At 41.7% G+C, this 21,157-nt stretch overlaps 1 protein-coding gene across 1 annotated transcript; it reads left to right on the top strand.

Moving 5' to 3' along the window:
* The first annotated feature begins 1,007 nt into the window (after positions 1-1,007).
* Positions 1,008-20,566, top strand: csnk1da (casein kinase 1, delta a). Its single transcript, XM_078270322.1, has 9 exons — positions 1,008-1,520; positions 11,414-11,524; positions 13,011-13,159; positions 14,272-14,500; positions 14,593-14,763; positions 14,869-15,017; positions 15,965-16,133; positions 16,261-16,370; positions 17,795-20,566. The coding sequence occupies exons 1-9, from the start codon at positions 1,445-1,447 to the stop codon at positions 17,843-17,845; spliced, it is 1,215 nt and encodes a 404-aa protein (XP_078126448.1). The 5' UTR covers positions 1,008-1,444; the 3' UTR covers positions 17,846-20,566.
* The last annotated feature ends 591 nt before the right edge of the window (positions 20,567-21,157 follow it).

The following is a 21,157-nucleotide window of genomic DNA, read 5'->3' on the forward strand; positions in this document are numbered from 1 at the left end:
CTATGATTTAAAGGATAGGGGTTATGGTCAGTGGTGGAAGAAGTATTCAGATCCTTTACTTAGCCTAAGTAAAAATAGTAATACCACACTGTAAAAATACTCTATTACAAGTAAAAGTCCTGCTTTGAAAATTTTACTTAAGTAAAAGTAAGTAGGCCTATCATCAGGAAAATTTATTTAAAGTAGGCTATTAAAAGTAGCCTAAAAGTAGGCTACTCAATGCAAAAAAATCTGTATTATATTATATTTTAGAAACTGGAAACGATCCAAACACTTCAGTTAGGCCTATATATATTATGTTTTACATCATATTTTATAAACTACATGTTGAGTGCAAAAATCTTAATATAAATCTGTCAGATTAATGTGGTGGAGTTAAATGTACAGTAGGCTATTTCCCTCTGAAATGTTGTAGTAGAAAGTAGAAAGTAGAAAGTGGCATGAAAAGAAAAGACTTAAGTAAAAGTACAAGTACCTCAACATTTGTAGGCTACAGTACTTGAGTAAATGTACTTAGTTACATTCCACCACTGGCTATAGTTAACTTTTCATGCCTCTTAAGATCACTGCCTATTTTATTTTCCCCAACACAGCTGCACTACCATTTCAGCCAGGCATAGCCTAGCTGCTTTACATTCAGATATCTGATCCCACACAGGCAATATACTCTAATATATAATTCATATTTATATGTAACATTTTGAATCCGGATCCTGTGAAAAAAGAAGCATACAAAGACACAGATTGGATGAGTGATTCAATCAATCAATTCATCAAAGGGGCACTACAAACATGTAGCCTAGAAGAAGAAAAAGTAGGGCACGATAAAGCATAATCTTATTAAATCAATCAGGTTTAAAATTAAAGGTTCATTGTTACTTTTTATTATCTATTTCCGGGTGCAGTTGTTTCCTTAAACCGAAACGTTGTTCCTGAAAGTTTCAGTGTGGGGCAGCTGTTAGCGATGCTGGTATCTGTTGGCAGCTCTTCACTTAGAGGCTCTCGGCGGAGTCCTCCCTCATCACCAGCAGCAGGGAAGTGATGTCAGTCAGACACCTCCAGCAGATTACTGACAGAGCGGAGACAGCAACAGGGAGAGAATTTAACGAACCTCCTCAAAATCCACCTTCATCCGCAAAGAATTAACAAGTATCCATATCAAAAACAGCGGGAGCATAAAGTACGAACTGCAACCTTTTTAACAAGCTGCGTATTAGCACAATATGAGGTTAGTAGGGTTTTAAAACAAGTGGCGAAAGATTGTGAGAGCTGAATTCATCCGGAGACAACATAACGTCACAAGAAGACAGAATTCATCGCTCCAGGAGGTTTTAATGTGTTGGGTGTTTTGAACAGGCTTGCTGTTTAAACCTGAACATTTTTTTGGGGGCTATTTTGAAGCTAGCGAGCGCGCTTGCTAGCCGAAGGCAGATCGCTTAAAACCATGGAGTTAAGAGTGGGAAACCGATATAGACTGGGCAGGAAGATAGGCAGTGGATCGTTTGGGGACATCTACCTGGGTAAGTTCTAGTCCTAACCCATATGCTGTGTTGTATTCTTTTGTTTCCAGCAAACACGACCCGGTACATGAAGCTCCGACACTTTGTCGGCTGGCTTCCTTTCACGGCTCCTAGTCAGTCAGCTGTTCAGTGTTTGGGGTAGCAACATTAGCTAGCTACTAAGCTAGCACTCTGTCTAGCAAAGCAGCTAACCGTTACCAGTGATAAGACGTCTGCTACGTTGTGATAATTCATAGTAAACGATGTATTTGTTCAATGTACTCGACTTGGAGAACCCTTTGCCTGTCATGGCGTAAAATGAATTTTCCAAATGAAGAATGGAAACCGACGGCTGCTGTGTATCACTAGCTAGCTAAACCCTTTATCTCCAGAGCGCTAACGTTAGTTAGCTAGCTAGCTAATATTTAAGGTTACTTTCAGTAGTCTGGGTATACAACAGCTGAGCAGGCCTGAGGCTTTAGTGGGCAAATTCCATGTAACCTTCCTACTGATACTGAACAGTCACCGCTAAAAAACTTCTTCCTCTTCCCTAATAAGAGAAGTTCATCAGAAGGCTATCTAATCTCACACCAGTGCTTCTCAAACAGGAGAATTTCATCACGATATTCTTGACTCGATGTTGCGACGATATTGTAGGGTTGACAATCGGCGCGTTCACGAAATGAGGTGTTAGATAAATAATCATCAATGTTGATATGACTAAGCGGGTAAAGGCAAATAAAAGAATTGCGAGAACAGTCTGGTAAGTTTAGAAAAGTACACCTCTTTACTGTAAGGCAGCCTGTAAAACCAGGAAAAAAACACTTATGCCATACTACGATATAAGTATATCCAAAATCTAAGACAATATCTAGTCTCATATATAATTATGATATATTGCCCAGCCTAATAACCAAGATAGCAATCATATGATTATGTATTTGTATTAAATCTGGGTCCTTGAGACTCAAGTAGGCTCCATGGCCTAGTATCGTCTGACTGAGGTGTCTTTGAGTGGTTAATAACTCCTGCTGCTTGTTTAGTGCCTGAGGGGACATGTTCATCTGAGTTTCATCTACAAAGTGCCCAGGGCTGTGGCCTATTGATTATATGTATTTTTGTAATAATCGTTTGGATTTGTTACCTCTCACTGAAGAAAAAATGTCAAAGAGAGAAACATTTAGCTGCGTTGGTGTAAGATTACACTCTACCCGAGCAAGGGATTGTTAGCAGTGATGCTGTTATCGCCAACGGAGAAACGGCCAAAATCCCATCTCGATAGCGATACATATCACAATGTAACTTGTTTTGTGCTAATTTAGTCAATATGTCAATGGTCCATGTGAAATAACCACATCGTAATACTCCCTGCGTGAATTAAATACTTTTACTTTTCTGGTTTTATTAAGAACTTTAGTGCACAATGAACATAACGTGCAAGGATCAGAACCTAAAGCGTTGTCTAAATGATGGTGATGCAGTTTGGCCGCTGGTTTTTTTTCGACGTTGCGGTAGGAAACGATGTACAAAACTGTATATGATGGACATTTTTTTATCGTCATATCACTGAGAATTAGGTTGAAGTTCATAGCGAAAGTGGGAAGTGCATCATTACTGAGCTCTGAGCATTTAAAGGGACTAATGTTGGGAAAACATTCAAATAAAATTAGAATATGCACCGAATGGACACCCGAGTTCAAATCACTCCTTTATTGTAATGCATCCGCTGGTGGCCATATTGGAGGTATGCAGCTCTTGGCAACAGTGTTTGAGAACAGCTGATCACATTGCTGAGCGCAAGACTTCGTCATCTAAACAACAATAGAGAGAGGAGACATTATTAATTAATGAAGCGTTTTTACTGACTGTGGACTGCTCAATTCATCACTGGCATCTAATCAACGGCTGCCTTGGAACAGTTGGGAAAATACATCCAAAAATCTCAGGGTGCATTTGAAAATGTTGAGCAGAAATGTAAGGCATACCTGATTTGTTGTTAAAGAGCTAAACGTGTCATCCCTTTATGTTTTGTCTTGCGTTTGTTATATCACTCTAAGATATATTAAAACCAAGCTGGTACTTTGGTCATACTTAAGTTCCCTTTTTAGAAGTTCAACGGAAGTTTGTCCACTGAAATTTTGGGAAATTTACATTAACAGTAAATCTAATTTCATTTCTGCACCATAAGATTGACATTCAGCTAAATGTCGACCCACATCTGTAGATGTTTACATGTTGTTAGTCAAACAACATTAGGGAAAATCATCCCTCATATCGCTCTGGCGGCACGCAAGCCCAACCTCTGATAGAGCTGGGCAATATATGGATATTCTATCGATATCGTGATATGAGAATAGATATCGTCTTAGATTTATATGTCATGATATGACAGAAGTGTTGTATTTTCCTGGTTTTAAAGGCTGCATTACAGTAAAGTGATGTCTTTTTCTGAACTTACCAGACTGTTGTAACTGTTCTATTATTTGCCTTTACCCACTTAGTCATTATAATCCACATTACTGATGATTATTTATCAAAAATCTCATTGTGTGAATATTTTGTGAAAGCACCAATAGTCAACACTACAATATCGTTGCGGCATCGATATTGAGGTATTTGGTCGAAAATATTGTGATATTTGATTTTCTCCATATCGCCCAGCCCTAGCCTCTGAGTGTTCTTTTGAACCCAATGTTCAAATCACAGGAGAGGCAGGCTTAATGAATGGTTAGACCTGTGGACTGATGGGGAGAGCTGCTGTTAATGATTAACTGTTAACGGACAATAAGAATTATGACCACTCAGTAAAAAAAAAAAAAAAAAAATACAGTTGATTTCTTAACTGCTAGTTAACTTGCTAGTCCCAATTTAGCACTAGCAAGTTGCATTTGAAGCTCTTTATTTACTGCTGGACGGCGCTCACCACGGAGAGCTACGTCACACATGTCACTATATCGATGAGGACCGTCCTACACAGAGTATGCCAGGCACAGCTGACAACCTGACATTTTGGGAGCACGCGCTCCACGGAAACGGCTGCGGACTTGTACGAGTCGGCGCCTGCACGCAGGCCGCACCAGGAAAGTGGCCGCACTTGTCCACGCAACATCTTGGCTGTGTGTGTTAACGAGGGTCAGCTATCGGTCAGGAAAAAAAGCACCTCTACGGGTGACGTAACATTGTTAATTAATGCTTGGAGCTTTAAAATCAAAGTGCCTGACACGCCCTACGGTTCACGTTTTAGAAGTGTGATACCATGCTATGCCTGGCTGAAATGGTAGTGCAGGTGTGTTGGGGAAAATAAAATAGGCAGTGATCTTAAGAGGCATGAACAGTTAACTATAGCCAGTGGTGGAATGTAACTAAGTACATTTACTCAAGTACTGTAGCCTACAAATGTTGAGGTACTTGTACTTTTACTTAAGTCTTTTCTTTTCATGCCACTTTCTACTTCTACTCTGCAACATTTCAGAGGGAAATAGCCTACTGTACATTTAACTCCACCACATTAATCTGACAGATTTATATTAAGATTTTTGCACTCAACATGTAGTTTATAAAATATGATGTAAAACATAATATATAGGCCTAACTGAAGTGTTTGGATCGTGCTCAACCATAGTAAGTAATATTTTTTTTCCCATGTATTGACCAAATTAAAGTTGAATATAGGTTAATCTAAAAGACAAAAATATCTACATCTCAATTGCTGATATTATTTCACAGTAATGCGCTCCCATACGATACAGTGTGTAAACGCATTAATACTGCTGACGATGTATGAGCAGCCTAGTGTGCTGGACTCTGCTTGTATTGGTGTGTGTGAGGCTGTTTATTGGCGGGAGGAGGAGATGAGGTCAGCTGTTGGAACCAAGCCTTGTACTCTTTGTGCTCTGGTGGGGTGTGAATGTGTACGGTCAAATATTCAGAACTGGTAGAATAGTTTTTTTGGGGCATTTTCGGCCTTTTTTTTTTTTTTAATGGATAGGACAGCTAGATATGAAAGGGGGGGGGGGAGAGAGAGAGGGGGAAAGACATGCAGGAAATGGTCACAGGTCAGACTCGAACCCTGGACCTTCCGCGTCGAGGAATAAACCTCTATATACGGTATGTGTGCCTGCTCTACCCACTGATCCAACCCGGCCACGGTAGGATAGTTTGTAAACGACAGGTTTGTCATAACAAAGCATGGCAGCTAGGCTGGCTCTGTCGAAGGTAAGGCAACAAAGTCAATTGACACATGATATCTCAATTCATCTGATCACAGGAAGATATGCTAAACTATTTACTGGCCGGCAGCCATCACGTCCTGGACTCTCTGCTGGGTCATCTGCACAAAGAAAATCTGTATTAATCAAACAAACCGACATCATGATGTAATAGAACTCAAAACTATCAGTGTTTAATGCTACACAACCTGTCCAACCAGGGGGTCACGTGAGTGAGAGTAGATGGGGGAAAAAAAACAACTTGTGAAAACCCATGCACAAGCTTTTTTTTTTTTTTTCAGGTTTTATTTAGGAAAAGTCATGATTATATTACATGTAAACTTACAAGACTTGAATTTTCAAGTTGTACAATTCTACCGTGGTTGAAGGTTTTTACAATTCAATAGCTAAGTAAAGATATGTTATCCATATCCATGCATCAGTTAATCTCATTTCATCATAACACATAGGCCTGGCCACCATGAAAGAGCAGTTTATATGTTGACTGTATTAGGTGTATTATGTCAAAGGTTAAGGCCGGTTACGCATGCATCCGGCGGTTCCAAATTCAACGTGCGCAACTTTTGGTTTCCTTAGCAGCCACTGTACTTCAGGGTGTCTTTGTGTTGCAGCCATTGAGCACAGGAAGCGGCGCTCTAAAGTGTGGCTTTATTTTACATTGAAAAAGCCCAGTGAAACTGTAAATCATCATTTAATCAAAAAATAAATAAATAAAAAAATTCTCATCTTTGACATGACCATGTGACCCGTTTCAACTCCACCCTTTAAGAATCGGAATCGAGAATCGAAAGGAAGAATCAGAATTGTTAACAAATCAAAATGCCCCACCCTACATTTTAGTCTAAAATACATCTTCCCACCCACCCATTAGCTACCGGTTAATGTCATGTTGGTCATACTACAGAATGATTTATCGTTTGCGTATAGTGAATAATACTGAAGACTAGGAACTCTCTTTTTTTATTTATTTATTTTTATATAAATCGCATACTCAATCGCAATATTGGCAATTCCATTATTATTTATTCCCATATCGTTCAGCCCTACTCAGTGGCACCTTAAGCGACACTTCACACCACCGAAGCCCCTTGAATTAAAAAAGAGAACTGACGCAGCACTGTTCCCGTTCATTACCGGTTTTACGAGTACTTGTTTAACAGATCTAGCTTGTGTTATCTGGGTAAACTGAAAGCAGTGTATGCTAAAAGGAATACTTTGCCTATGGAAGTAGACCCATCCAGTATCAGTAAAGTGAGGATGTGCGCTGACCTAATGCTGCTGGTGACTCACTGCTTTCCTGCTCTTCTGCCTCTGAAGCGGTTTGATTGTGTAGAAGAAGTAGTGATGGCGTGTTTTTTTTAAAGTGGTTATGTTGACGTCATCTCTGACATCTAGCCTTCTTTTGTAGAAACCTTTTGGAGTTGAGAAACACCCCCCCCGCGGTGAGTAAGTTCAGAGCTGGTGACGTCTCAGGAACGTTGAACACATCCTACAGTAATGGGCTGGGGTTTGCTGTGTCCCCTTGTCCTGAACGGCAGTTCCCAAACTTTGACTTGTGTGTGTGTGTGTCATGTGTTGCGGCTGCTAGCTCACACCTCCCACAGTATGCTGCTACGGTATTTAGGAAAAGGGGATTGTTACCACCACGTCATCCTTCTCGACAGGTTTTCTGTGTCTGTGCTGTGTGTTTCCCGAGTTGAGTTTAATCCGAGCTAGGCTTCTGTGTTCAAGTCTCGACCGTGATGGTTGACGTGCACATACAAGAATGCCTGAGTGGCATCGGATAGTATGTAATTATTAGCAATAAAAAGTTAGTATTCTTTAGAAGTGAAATGACTAAGTGTAAATGGGTCTCAGTAGTTTACCTCTGTTGCTGTTTATGAACTTCTGTAGGGGGATGTGTCCCAACGTGTTTTGCCAGCAGCATTGCTCAGGATAAAAACACACGCACACACCACATATGTACACACTTTCATACCAATAACACACACACACACACACACACAACCTCCCCTCTGAGATCAGGGGGAGGAGCATACCCCAGAAAAATCTGTCTGGACAAAACCCATTCCTATGACGCAATAAAGCAGACAAACTGAAATGTGCTGCTCCGACTGTAAAGAGCCTTTGTAGACCTTTTCACTGTGATTGGTTGAGCAAGCACGCAACCAGAACAACAAGTCAGTTAAGTGTCTGTGTGTTGTGCTGAAACTGAAATTAGAGTAGTGTTTACCCATCACTCAGTGGAGCGCCAAGTTAGTTTTTAAGGGCTTTTTCACACCTGAAAGTCCGTACGTAGGTTCATGTTTTAATTACATTGTGTACATTTGATCCGGTTAGTTTTGGTTTCACACTGCAATTATGCAAGTGCACTTAAGCCCTTTATGTAATATCTATGCCCTGTCATCACCTGCGTGATCTGCCTCTCCCGATACTTTATATCAATTGGTTTGTAGACAGGCTTCCCGTCCTCTCTCTAGCATCTGATTTTTTATTTTTTTTATTTTTTTTCCCAACCGGCTTATTTTGTGTTGTTGCATTGTTAAGACACATGAACGTTACTTGGGTCTTGAGGAGCTGCAGCATTTATTCAGAGACAAAGTGAAACCTGCATCATACATTCACTACCACGCAACAGCTTGACTGCTAACTTCTTCTCCTGCTCCGGTTGGAGCTCATCCACCTTCACTTCCGTCAGCTTCCCTGCTCTTATAACATGACAGTTGGCCACAGCTTCCTATAATTGGTCTGAAGCATAGACGGACCATGGTTCTCTTTGATCCAGACTGAGAGCACTTCTTTTCGTCGGACCGTGGTCTGGGCCTTGGTCAGGGGAGGTTTCACACGTGTTGTATTGGTTCGGATCAAACTAAAAAGCCATAAAGTCCGGACCAAACGAGGTAGGTGTGAAAGCACCATAAATCTATAGGCAAACCTACTTTAAATATAATTATAAGTCTCTCACGACAATTTTATGGTTGCGTGTAACCGTCATCTCAATTTATAAATTAATCTATCAATCATCTTAACTATAGAGGAGCGTAATGGCTTTTTTTTTATTTATTTTTTTATATACAACATACACATGCAATACATACACATTAATACAACAAATTTGAGAAACATTTTCAGAAGGCAAATAATAGGGGTTTTGGGGATAGAGTTGCCGTGCGTGAACCACAGGGCCATGAGCAACAAAATGCAACAGTACACATTTTTCTACATTTTAAATACAAACGAATGGAGTGGCCGGAAATGGAAAAGACAAATGTCCTGTTGGCCCCCATAATGGGGCCCATTGATAAACGCAGTCAGACCCTTATTTAACAACTCTAATGAAAATTGTCCAAATAAGTAATCAATTCTTTACTAGTAGGGACAAAGCGTGTGCGCCCCCACTTGTCTCACTTCTGTGGAGAATCCAAATGTCCTCCCCAATCCTATGAAGGTGAATGGAATTTGGGGTGTAAAGTTACTGCCCAGACTGTTATGGATTTGGGGAGCCAGCCAGAGGCAGATCACGGTCGTTTCATTTGGTTGCAAAGTCTGTACATGCTGTACAGCCACAAACGTACAGACTTTCAGCATTATTTTAACAGTTGTGTGTAAATTATACAACGCAACAGCTTTAAAGTGAGTCATGGCCCTAATGGTGTGCCCCGCTCTGGGGAGTGCTGCTCATCCCGCCCAGATGACATCACAAGGACAAATCAATGATGCTCCATTGGCGCTGCTGTTAGCTTGCACAGTTGAACTGCTGCCCAAATGAGACCATCAGGGATGTGATTTTTCCACACTAATGCAACTTGAAAACAAAGCTGTTGTGTATATCTGTTAGGGGGTGGACTAGGTAACTGTTACACACGAGCTATGACGTACAGCCATTCCATTTCACTTAGCTGATGCGTTTATCCAAAGCGACTTCCAATACATTCACACCAGTTTTTCCCACAGTTTGAAATTTTACTTGGTGGTGGTGGGTGGCGCGGGATGTGACGGTGCGGCGTGTGATGGCTGGGTTCAGTAATAAACTAGTCCAAAGGTTTATATATTTTATTTAAAACAATGATCTACATAACATGAACAGATACTTTAGAAAGAAATGACCATTTACATATTAAACAAATCGTACTAAAAGATGATACAGATGAAGTGTAGCCTTTGATGTGCTTTGCCAACTAATATCTGGTTGGTTTCAGCTGATAAAATACCTGATTACCCAGAGCCAGATGTTATATGTTTAACAACTTAACCATAAAACTATAATATGATCCATACAGACAGTTGGACATGGTATTATAAATCTCAACACTGTCTCCTAACTCCTGTTAAATCATATAAGACTAAGGCTATCTAAAGTTAATTCTTGTTCATTGTTTGTTACGGATCAGTGTTTTTAATCTTGTGTTTTGGGGATCCTAAACACTCTGTTGTGTAGGCTACTATACATGTCCGTGTTGCAGTTATTAAGGTCTCATCTGAACAGATTTCTGTCATTCAAGCAAGTCTGAATAGAAGCTTAAAACTTGTACAGCCAACTCAATAAAGTGACTCAAGTCCGTAAATCCAGTTAATGAATACGGACACAGTGAACAACTGAAGGCTCCGTTAGCAACGATTAGCTCCGTTAGGTCGGTTTTGAGGCGGTGTGAGTATCCCGTACAGTAAACCGGAAACAACGCTGCCACAAGAGTTTTTAAAACACTGAAGACACTCGCTCAACTGCCCAGGAGTTTGGGTATCGGCTGAATGTTTCCTGTAACAACAAAGCACCGTCGATCAGTCTTTCTCTTTCTCCGTGAAATGAAGCTGCCTTCAAGTGCAGGTTGGAAACGTTGAGTTCTATAAACGATCTGACGGAAAAGAGTAACTGTGAAATATGTCTACTTGTGCTACATTTGGCGGGGTTAAAGAACACAACCGGACGCAAACACAAATGGGCCATTTCAGTGACACTCCCGCACCACCTTGCAGAAACTCGCCTGATCCCCTTTTGGTGATGTGAACACAGCCTTAGAGAGCTAGAATGATTACTTCTTGCAAGTTCCACCAGTTATACAAACGGCAATATTATAAATAAGCGTGGTATATGAACAGGGTGTGGTGTGTTTTTTTTTTGTGCTTGAGTGAACGCTGAGGCTCGGTTTATTTTCATGCTTTTTGGACCTTTGCCAATCACGTGCCTGGACCGTGTGTGTCTGTGTGAAATGGGTTTATGTAACCTGGTGTCCAGTTGCTGTGTTTATGTGGAGAGTGGACCTTATAACCATATGTAGGAAGAAAGCAGCTGAAGCGCTGGTTTGTCAGATCACACAGCACAGCAAATACTGGTCTCGTAAGGCAAGTAGATACACGAAAGAAGAGCAGGGAGCATTACAGTGCACACTGTTGCACTCTCTTCTGTGTGTGCTGGCTGTGCTGTGTTAACCACCGATATGTAGCCAAGGAGGTCTTCTCCACTTTAATCACCAGCTATGCAAGTGATATCTCTATAAAAGCTGTGGACAAGGCAGACTATTATCTTTATGCCAAATTAGCTTCACTGGACTTTGACCCGACAGCAATACTTGACTTGACCATGCTCCGTGCTGCAGATTAAATACTGTCTCATTAGATGAAGCAATGCTGTAGTGAATGTTTGTCTGTTTACACCTTGGCAGCTCATCTCTCTGTCTGTCTCTCCAGGTACCGATATCTCAGTTGGAGAGGAGGTAGCCATCAAGTTGGAATGTGTGAAGACCAAACACCCCCAGCTCCACATCGAAAGCAAAATCTACAAGATGATGCAGGGTGGAGGTACTGTATACTCTGACACGCCACGTACACACACACACACATCCTTCCACTCTGTAAAGTACTCGGCATCGATATTTACATAAGCACTTCAACATATAAGCCAGCATCTGTTCGTCATTGTGAATCGTTAGGGGTGTGTGTACACCCCCCACGCACAATGACTCGTTTCGCTATCAGAATTTTAACCATAATTTTTTAAATCCATGATGGCTTCATGTGCCACTGAGCAACTCTCATAGGCATGAACAAGGCTCCGCCTCCAACGCTGTATCCAGTTCTTATGATACATCCATGCTTCAGACAGAGCCAAAGTAGTGCATTTTTAAATTAATTATAAATACATCTTTTATTAGTGTTTTCTGTCTTCAGAGCAAACGGTGTACTTGACTTCATGACGAAGAGACGGTTGGTCTCTCAAAGCACAACTGTGCACACGCAGGCATTTGTATTTTTGTTCCAGCATGGTAGGATGTATTGGCTGACCCAGACTGTGGGAGGTATATTCGTTTGTATGTATATAAATAGTATGTGTGTGTGTGCGTGTGCGCTAGTTGCTGAGCTACAACATTTTATTGCTGTCTGCCTGTAGAAGGAAATGCCAGATGGCCTCTTCGCCTTGGCAACGTCAGCCAATTAGCAGCTACTACCAAACCAGCTGGCCAGTGCCTTTACACTGCTCCTGTGTGTGGGGTAGGGCCGGGCAATATATCGATCTTAGATCAATATTTGAGAATAGACATCATCTTAGATTTCGCAATATGGCATAAGTCTTTTTTTCTAACTTTTACAGGCTGCATTACAGTAAAGTGATGTCATTTTCTGAGCTTTCCAGACCTACCAGCTGTTCTATTATTTGCCTTTACCCACTTGGTCATTATATCCACATTATTGATGATTCTTTATCCAAAATCTCATCGTGAAACTATTTTGGGAGAGCACCAATAGTCAACCCTACAATATTGTTGCAATATCGACATTGATTTATTTGGTCAAAGAATATTGTGATATTTTTCTAGTGTGGGGACATGGACAGTGTGTGCATGCTCATCAACATTTAGTCATTCTAAGCCTTAAACCACCATAGTTGATAAAACAAATAATTACAGCGGAGTGATGCACATATTAAACAACCTCCATTATGTAAGAAGGCCGTTGGTCTCGTATAAACAAAACCGCTTTAGTGCTCCTTGCCTGGCATATATTTTTAGTTTCTTTGAGGCCAAGGGACAGTCCTACTGAATTTATAGTGAACTCGTCCAAACACTAGAGGAATGAGCATTAGTGATGGTAGTTTGACTCTCCTGTTTTACTTTGCCATTTGAGTTGACAAAGGTTGTCCGTTCTATCATTGTTTAACAGAAACATTCCAACCATAGTTTATAATTACTCCGAATGTCTTTTGGTAACTTTTGAAACCCTTTGCATCGCAGTACTAAATAAATAAGCACTAAATATATTCCGTTTCCTGCTCCCTGCTCTCCTCCAGTGGGTATTCCGACAATAAAGTGGTGCGGGGCCGAGGGGGACTACAACGTGATGGTGATGGAGCTGCTGGGGCCCAGTCTGGAGGATCTGTTCAACTTCTGCTCTCGAAAGTTCAGCCTCAAGACAGTCCTGCTGCTGGCTGACCAGATGGTGAGAGAAAAGAGGAACTGAGAGCTAATGGCTATAGGAACTGTCGTTTTTTTGTCATTGTGAAAGCGGCGTGTTTTAGGGCTGCACGATATGAGGAAATGATGCGATAACGTTGTTGAATATGGTGATAACGGTATTACTTGCGATAAATCAACAGATATTAAAGTGTACTGCATTTCTGCTGCTTTCATGTTCTGCTAAATACAACGAACCGCTTGTTGACTTTAAAACCAAAAATAATTTCCAACATTCTTCTATTGAACAAATTTGAACATTAAATTAAATATAAAAGGCACCACTTAAAAAAAGTGAGTCACATTTTAGTAGACTATTCTTTCAACTAATAGTCTATTGCGATACATTTATTGTGCAAGTTGATATCGTGATGACAATAAAAAACGATATATTGTGCAGCCCTAGCGTGTTTGCATGTTTAAAGTGCTCATATTATGCTTTTTGGCTTTTTCCCTTTATTGTTATATATCTTTTTTTTGTGCACGTTATAGGTTTACAAAGTGAAAAAGCCCAAAGTCCACCCCAAAGGGTGTTACCATCTCCAACAGAAAACACTGTTCATGAACTGCTCCAAACACCTCTATTGTAGTCCAGCCTTTACTTCCGTGATGAACGCGCCTCATTTTGCGTCACTTTGCGTCACTTTGGAACACCCATAATACTCGCCTAGCTGCTAGCGTGGCACGCCCTCAAAGCAAGCTAGTTAGAGCGGAGACCCGAAGAGTTCAGATAGTTGTATCGCCGTGTCCAGGAGACGGTGCAGAATTAAAACGTTACGTATGAAAGACTAATTTGTTAACATTTAAATAACTTGCCACTCTGAAACCTCTTGCTCCAGTCTAGGTTGTACGGCTGAACCGTACCAAAGATGGAATAGAAGTGAGATGCCTCACTCTGTAGCTAAAACAGAGCTCAACACACAGGGTGAAAAGAGGAGCTGCAGCAATGTGCAGGATGACAAATATATGGTGTTTTTTTTTTTTTGATAATTAAACCACGTAAACCTATTCTGGTACAACCTCTAAATACAATTGTGAAACTGAAAATGAGCCTAATATGAGGTCTTTAAGGCTGACACCAGATCCTCTCCCGTCTAGATCAGCCGCATTGAGTACATCCACTCCAAGAACTTCATCCACAGAGATGTGAAGCCAGACAACTTCCTGATGGGGCTGGGCAAGAAGGGCAACCTGGTCTACATCATCGACTTCGGCCTGGCCAAGAAGTACCGCGACGCCCGCACACACCAGCACATCCCCTACCGCGAGAACAAGAACCTGACCGGCACCGCCCGCTACGCCTCCATAAACACACATCTGGGCATCGGTAAGACCAGCGTCCCCAAAAATACTGCCGTCTGCCGTGATTGGATAGACCCGTCCAGGCTGCTGATCTGACTCTGTCCTCTCTGTCTACAGAACAGTCCAGGCGGGACGACTTGGAGTCACTGGGCTACGTCCTCATGTACTTCAACCTGGGTTCTCTGCCCTGGCAAGGCCTCAAAGCTGCCACCAAAAGGCAGAAGTACGAACGCATCAGTGAGAAGAAAATGTCCACGCCAATCGAGGTCCTCTGCAAAGGCTACCCATGTACGTTGAGCTGCTCCCTCCCAGATGAAGGATGTTAAGAATCATGTATTTACCGTTGCTCATAACCAAACCCTTATATGTTCCGGTCCGTTTTCTCCCCCACAGCCGAGTTTGCCACCTACCTGAACTTCTGCCGCTCGCTGCGCTTCGACGACAAGCCTGACTACTCGTACCTCCGCCAGCTCTTCAGGAACCTCTTCCACAGACAGGGCTTCTCCTACGACTACGTCTTTGACTGGAACATGCTCAAATTTGTAAGTTGTATTATCACATTGAGGGATTCAGTTCAGAAAATGTATTGTCACAGTATTTGGTTGCGTACTATCATTCAGTCCAGGTTCATTTATATTCAGCCTTAAAGACACTGACTTCTTCTTTTTATTTAAAGATCTGTACCGTGTTAACTAGATCCAAACATGTTCAAGTTGTAACCTGGACCACTCGTGAATTTCATTAGTACCGAAGGGAACATTTTGACAGGTCAATGTCATAAATTGACTTAAAAGGGTAATTTTGGTATTTTTCAACCCCGTTTTCCCATGCATTGGGTGTCTTTAGTGACTAATGTTAACAAAAAATCTTTGAAGTTGGTCAAGTATTGAGCGAGAAAGCTGTAACTTATTCTAAGTGTCTGACTACATCATGGAAAGGATCCGTACGGAGATGGACCTTTTTGTCAAAGAGTAAGATCCTTTTTGTTTACCTAGAAACGGCTCTGAAATATCTATCGCCAAAACCACCAGACTCCATTTAAATAAACAATACTTTAAGCGTGTATAGAGCTGGCATATTTTCACATGTAAATGGGTGAATTAAGGGTTTATTTCCACCAAACCAGAGTGGTGATTGTTGAAACGGTGGAGAACCAAGACGGCCTTTGATAGTTTTGTTTGGTTCCAGTTGACTTGGAATGAAGTGTGTTTTTACAATGATAAAAATACTGTTTGTGAGATTTCGGGGCTGCTTTGTGTTATTAAACAAAAAGGATCTTACTCTTTAACAAAAACGTTGGATCCTTTCCATAATGTCGTCAGACACTTGGAATAATAATCTGACTGGTATGTTTATCAGTGTGAGTGAGTTTGTACGTACTCAGTTCGGAAAACCAGAAAGAGGCTATTCAGGTTAAAAAGGTAACTGCTACTGGATATTGAGAGCCAAACCGTGTGTGTGTGTGTGTGTGTGTGTGTGTGTGTCTCAGGGTGCCAACAGGGCCGTGGAGGACGCAGAGAGGGAGCGTCGGGAGCGTGAAGAGAGGCTGAGGCACAGCAGGAACCCCGCAGCCAGGGGCATGCCCTCGGCCTCTGGAAGAGCCAGGGCGGCTCCGGACGTCGCAGCCCCCTCACCACTCAACCCTGCCTCACACACAGGTCAGCGCACACACGTACTTTTAACAGGAAAAGAAAAAGTTGTTGTAATTTTAGATGTGTAATAAAAAAAAACGGAGCTTTTCCATCCACCGATTGGAAACGTCTAACTTTTTTTTTTGTCTTCCAGGTCTGGAGAAGGAGAGGAAGGTGAGCATGCGTCTTCATCGTGGGGCACCTGTCAACATCTCCTCTTCAGACCTGACGGGACGCCAGGACACATCCCGCATGTCCTCACAGGTAAGACACGCACAGAGACACCCACTGCTGAGTTGTTAGGCACGAAATCCACAACAGGTCTGATGTACCAAAACGTTGTCTGCGCAGTAGAGCAGAAAAACAAATCCCACATAATGTGAAGTAAAGAGAACAAAGGGAGGACTTTGCATTGCATGCCAGTAAATATTATGAAAGATGTAATTCGTGCTTAATTGTCTTAACAAGTATTCACCAAAAACAAAGAGAACCATATATCCCAAGAGAGCACACTGTCTGTATCAGCATGTGCACACTTCCTTTTCACTTGTACCAAATATAGTTTGTTCCCCTTTTCTTGCATTTTACGTTTGCTGACAAGAAGCAGCCAAACGGCAATAGTTTTGTAACCGCAGAACTGCGACAGACTAATGTCAACGGTTAAGAGTAGGACGTAGTTTTAGGGCTTCCTGCTGGTAGTGTGGATCTGAACAGAGGACTGAGGTCCGCCCTGCTGTTTAACTTTTTTTTTCTTTTTTTTTCTTTTTCCATTGGGTTCTTTGTTTCCTTCTTGTAGACCTAGTGCTCCCCCAAAGAGTGTAACAGCCACTGGAGGTGTTTTTTGGAGTGAAGCTACAGATTTATAATTATGAAACCTGTTCAAATAGACAGGTTTAATTTCTCTGTGCCTTTTTTTTTTTTTTTCTTTAAAAAACGGGTGGGATGTTTTTCTGCTTATCATGTTAAAGGAACACGCCGACTTATTGGGACTTTAGCTTATTTACCGGATCCCCCAGAGTTAGATAAGTCCATACCTACCCTTCTCATCTCCGTGAGCGTTGTAGCTCTTTCCGACGGCTCCACCGCTAGCCTAGCTTAGCACGGATCCTGAAGGTGACCGGCTCCATCTAGCCTACTGCTCCCAATAAGTGACAAAATAACACCAACATGTTCCTATTTACATGTTGTGATTTGTATAGTCACAGTGTGTACAAATAACAAGGTCACATGAGACACAGCCATCTTCTAACCGAGTATAAACTGGGAACTATATTCTCAGAAAAGCGAAGCACTGCTACTTGGGCGGAGTGATATGCTTGCACCTGAGAAGCACCGGACAGAGAGTAGAAATGCTTCGCTTTTCTGAGACTATAGTTCCCAGTTTATATACGGTTAGAAGACGGCTGTGTCTCATGTAACCTTATTTGTACACGTGACTATACAAATCAGAACCGCCCACCAGCGGGCGCAAACTTCTTTTGTTTCGGAAAACATTTGGGGCTGTATTCAGAGAACGTGACACGTTCGAAGAACACATTGAAAGCCAGACTCACTCCGTCAAGTCCCAAATGTAGGGCAGCGTTTCACAAGAGGAGACTCCTTACTCTACAAAAACATAACCTACCATTGGCATTGATGATGACATCATAACTAAGACTGTTTTTTTCTTTTCGTCTTGTCTTCTGCAGGCCCTGTCCCGGGTCACACCCAGTGGCCTTCAGTCCGCGGCTCCACGGTGAAACCCTCCCATCCATCCGTGCACCATGTAGGCCTCAACGTGCTCCACCTGCAGCGTACACACACACACACACACACACACAAACGCACACACACCTAAATATTAAGACACACAGGACTCACACATGATACAGAGGACAGCCAACTAATGCTGAGTCCGGCTGCGCTCTTGTTCACTTGACAGAGGAAAAGATGCACAACCAGGAGTGTATGTGTGTGTGTGTGTGTGTGTGTGTGGGGGGGGGTGTGGGAGGTAGGCGGGTGGAGTACAGTTTGGTAGCAGCCACGGCTTCCCTTCTTCTCCAATGGAAGATGTGGAAGCCCCCCCTCTTACAGTTGATCAAGCCATGGATTCACTTTCTTTTTAAACTTTGGTTTTACTTATTTTTGTTCTTTAGCATTAAAACTTCTCTGACACCAGCTCCACTGATCAGACTTCACAAGGGCTGGAGAATGATTCTGTAAGCTGTTAAAAATAGTGCGTGGGACATTTTTGATTCTGAAAGCAGGAAGACGTGTGATCCATCATGGCAGCGTTAAAGGACACTGACTCCTTAAACCCCACAAGTCAACTTTTTATTTTGTTTAAATGTAAAGGTAGGATAACCCCCTTGTTTTTAAGAATAGGACAAAAGGTATTTGAAGGTTCTATTTTCAAAAGCGATCCCATAGATCCCCCAGAGTTTTTTTTTTTTTTTTTGGGTCCTCCTCAGGTGCATTGGAACCAGGATGTTGTAGTAAATCCAAAAACACACGGCACATTTTCCGTCTGTCTTCAGGTTGTGATGCAGTGTGCTGCCTTGGAAAGCTGTGAATGAATCGATCTGTCCACATTGAATGGATGAGATGTTGTTTTTAAGCCGGTGAATAGTGATGTGGTTTTGTGTGTGTTTGTGTGGTTCTGTCTTAGGGTTATACTTAAGCTTAAAGGGGGTGGGGATAAACATGTTGAGGCGTATTTACTTTTCGGGTTTTAACATCCTGACCTCACTCTGGACCACTTAACCCTCTGGCCATTTCCTACCTAGACCTCGTCAAACGCTCACGGTCTGCCTAACACATGCTTAAATAATGTCATTTTTCCAATGGAATGCTACATCATACTACTCTACAGTTTCAGTCAACCAGCACAGAGCAAACAAGCTGGTATAGCCACGTCCAAGACGGCATAACGACTCCACAACGGAGGCATAATAGTGGTTATTTTGCAGTCGTTATTGTTGGAGAAATGCATCCTGGTAAGCAAAACAAACGGCTCTTTAGTGAGTTTGGTCTTCTAGCCTTATTTAAATCATTTAACATTGACTAGGTGCCAATACAGCAGATGTGTACAACCAAACTGTCTACTCTATTGGACCCAGTCTGTCCTTGACATATGACAACATTAAAGTCACACTCCACCAAGTTTACGCATCAAGATCAGTTTATTAGTCACGAAGAGCACTGCTCAGCCTGTGAAAACGGGTATAGATTGTCATCTGTAGAGAAGACTATTGAGTTGCATCATGGGAAATGTAAGATCCAGGGCTTTTGGGGATTGATCCACACAATTGGGGGGGGGGGGGCTTATAGCTTATCCCCTTTTGCCTTCCTTTCGACATTTCTTTTTTTCTTTTTTCTTTTTTAGTCTGTTGCAAGTCCCACAACTTAATTGGAGCACAATACTAAATGCCAAGTGTTCCTGATTCCACTCCGGGGACATTTGATGTATCCTCAAATAAAAAAATAAAACGGGTGGCACAATAAGGTTCAGAGATACAACAGACTAAAGGCTTAATGTAATTAGTACAGTTCAATTAAACCTTGATCGGCTGATCTTTCTGACCAATTCGGGACATCGCCATGAGAAGGTCTGACGAGAGCTGTGAGAGTCCGGGTAGAAAATGGACCGATGTGCCTTAACATCAGGCTAATTGGAAAGTGAGGAGGTTTTGGAGAGCGAGGTTTTCGGACTGAGTGTTGTCTTAAGAAAAGGTCCCAGTGCTACTGGAGCTACGAGCCCCAGTGACCTGTGTCCTTCATCTGAGCAGTCGGCCGATCCGACCAATGAATCCTGCCGATTTGGAAGTAGGAAATCCTCGATATGGTAGACTGGTTGCAAAGTATTGTAGGCCGTTTTTCTGTAGTTTGAGGGAAAAGGGGTTGTAGTGGTAATTTGTACATGTTTGTTCTGTTGTGTATAGGATGTGCTTACTGTCTACCACGTCCACATGAGCCGCTGTACGGTTCTGGATAATAACGGCGGTGTATGGAGGGACTGGGAATGCCTCACTCCATTAGCTTAAAAATATATATATATATATATATATATATACACACCTCACTTGGGGGCTTGAAAAACAAAAAAAAATAAAGTGATGGATTCATTTTGTTTGTCACACTGATGATGGCTATGATAGATGCAAGTACACTTTAAGGGATAATAGTTTTTTTTTCAGTCTGTCATGTCTGCTTCTCTCAGTTCTTTATTTTGTCACCTCCTGTCCAATGTTGCTTTTAACTGCAGTGGATATGGTTGCTCATGTCCCACAATGCATCTCTTACTGTGGATTCATGGGAAATCTCTCTTTCCACTCCCACCTTAAGACTTTTGCTCCTCATTTGTAATGCCACTGTATTTGTGTATTTTAAAAGTGTAAATAAATTAATAAGTACTTGTATATGTAGCTTTTTTTTTTTTTTATTGATTGGGCTGGCTGAAATTAAAAGCTGAGAAAATACGATGTTTGGGGTGGGTTTGCATATTTTCTCGTGTGTGTGTGTGTTTAAATTGTTAGAAACCATCCTCTGGAGACCTTAAATGTCCATATCAGAAATGTTAATGCCATTCTCTGGCCATACGGTGTACCCGCATCATCTTTAGGCCCCGGAGTTCTCTGATTGAGAATCAGGCTGTTCTCTGAAAACAGTGTTAAATACCTGAAGCTCACTACACATAAAATCACAACTCCACATCAATGCTAACGGTGTGTACGTGGGTGGCATAACAACTTTGAGTTGATTATATAATATACCAGAGCTATGTTTTAAAGATGTTCCCCCTAGTGACCAGATAAAGAATTGACTGTAGCTTTAACGTAGATGGTGTTACATCACACACTAAACCAATTTAATAATAATAATTTGTAATAATTGCGGAGGTCATTTGGTCTTAATCCCATGCAAATCTGCCATGTCTGATTTGTGAAGTAAAAATTCCACCGTAAATTACAGTACCTACCATATTTTGCCAAACACCGAGGTTGTGTGATATTAGTCTTGTGCGAATCAACAATATGTGATTATGGATTTGTACTGGCTGTGTTGGCAATTAT

The sequence above is a fragment of the Sander vitreus genome, chromosome 15 (assembly GCF_031162955.1).
Source record: "Sander vitreus isolate 19-12246 chromosome 15, sanVit1, whole genome shotgun sequence".
Classification (NCBI taxonomy): Eukaryota; Metazoa; Chordata; class Actinopteri; order Perciformes; family Percidae; genus Sander; species Sander vitreus.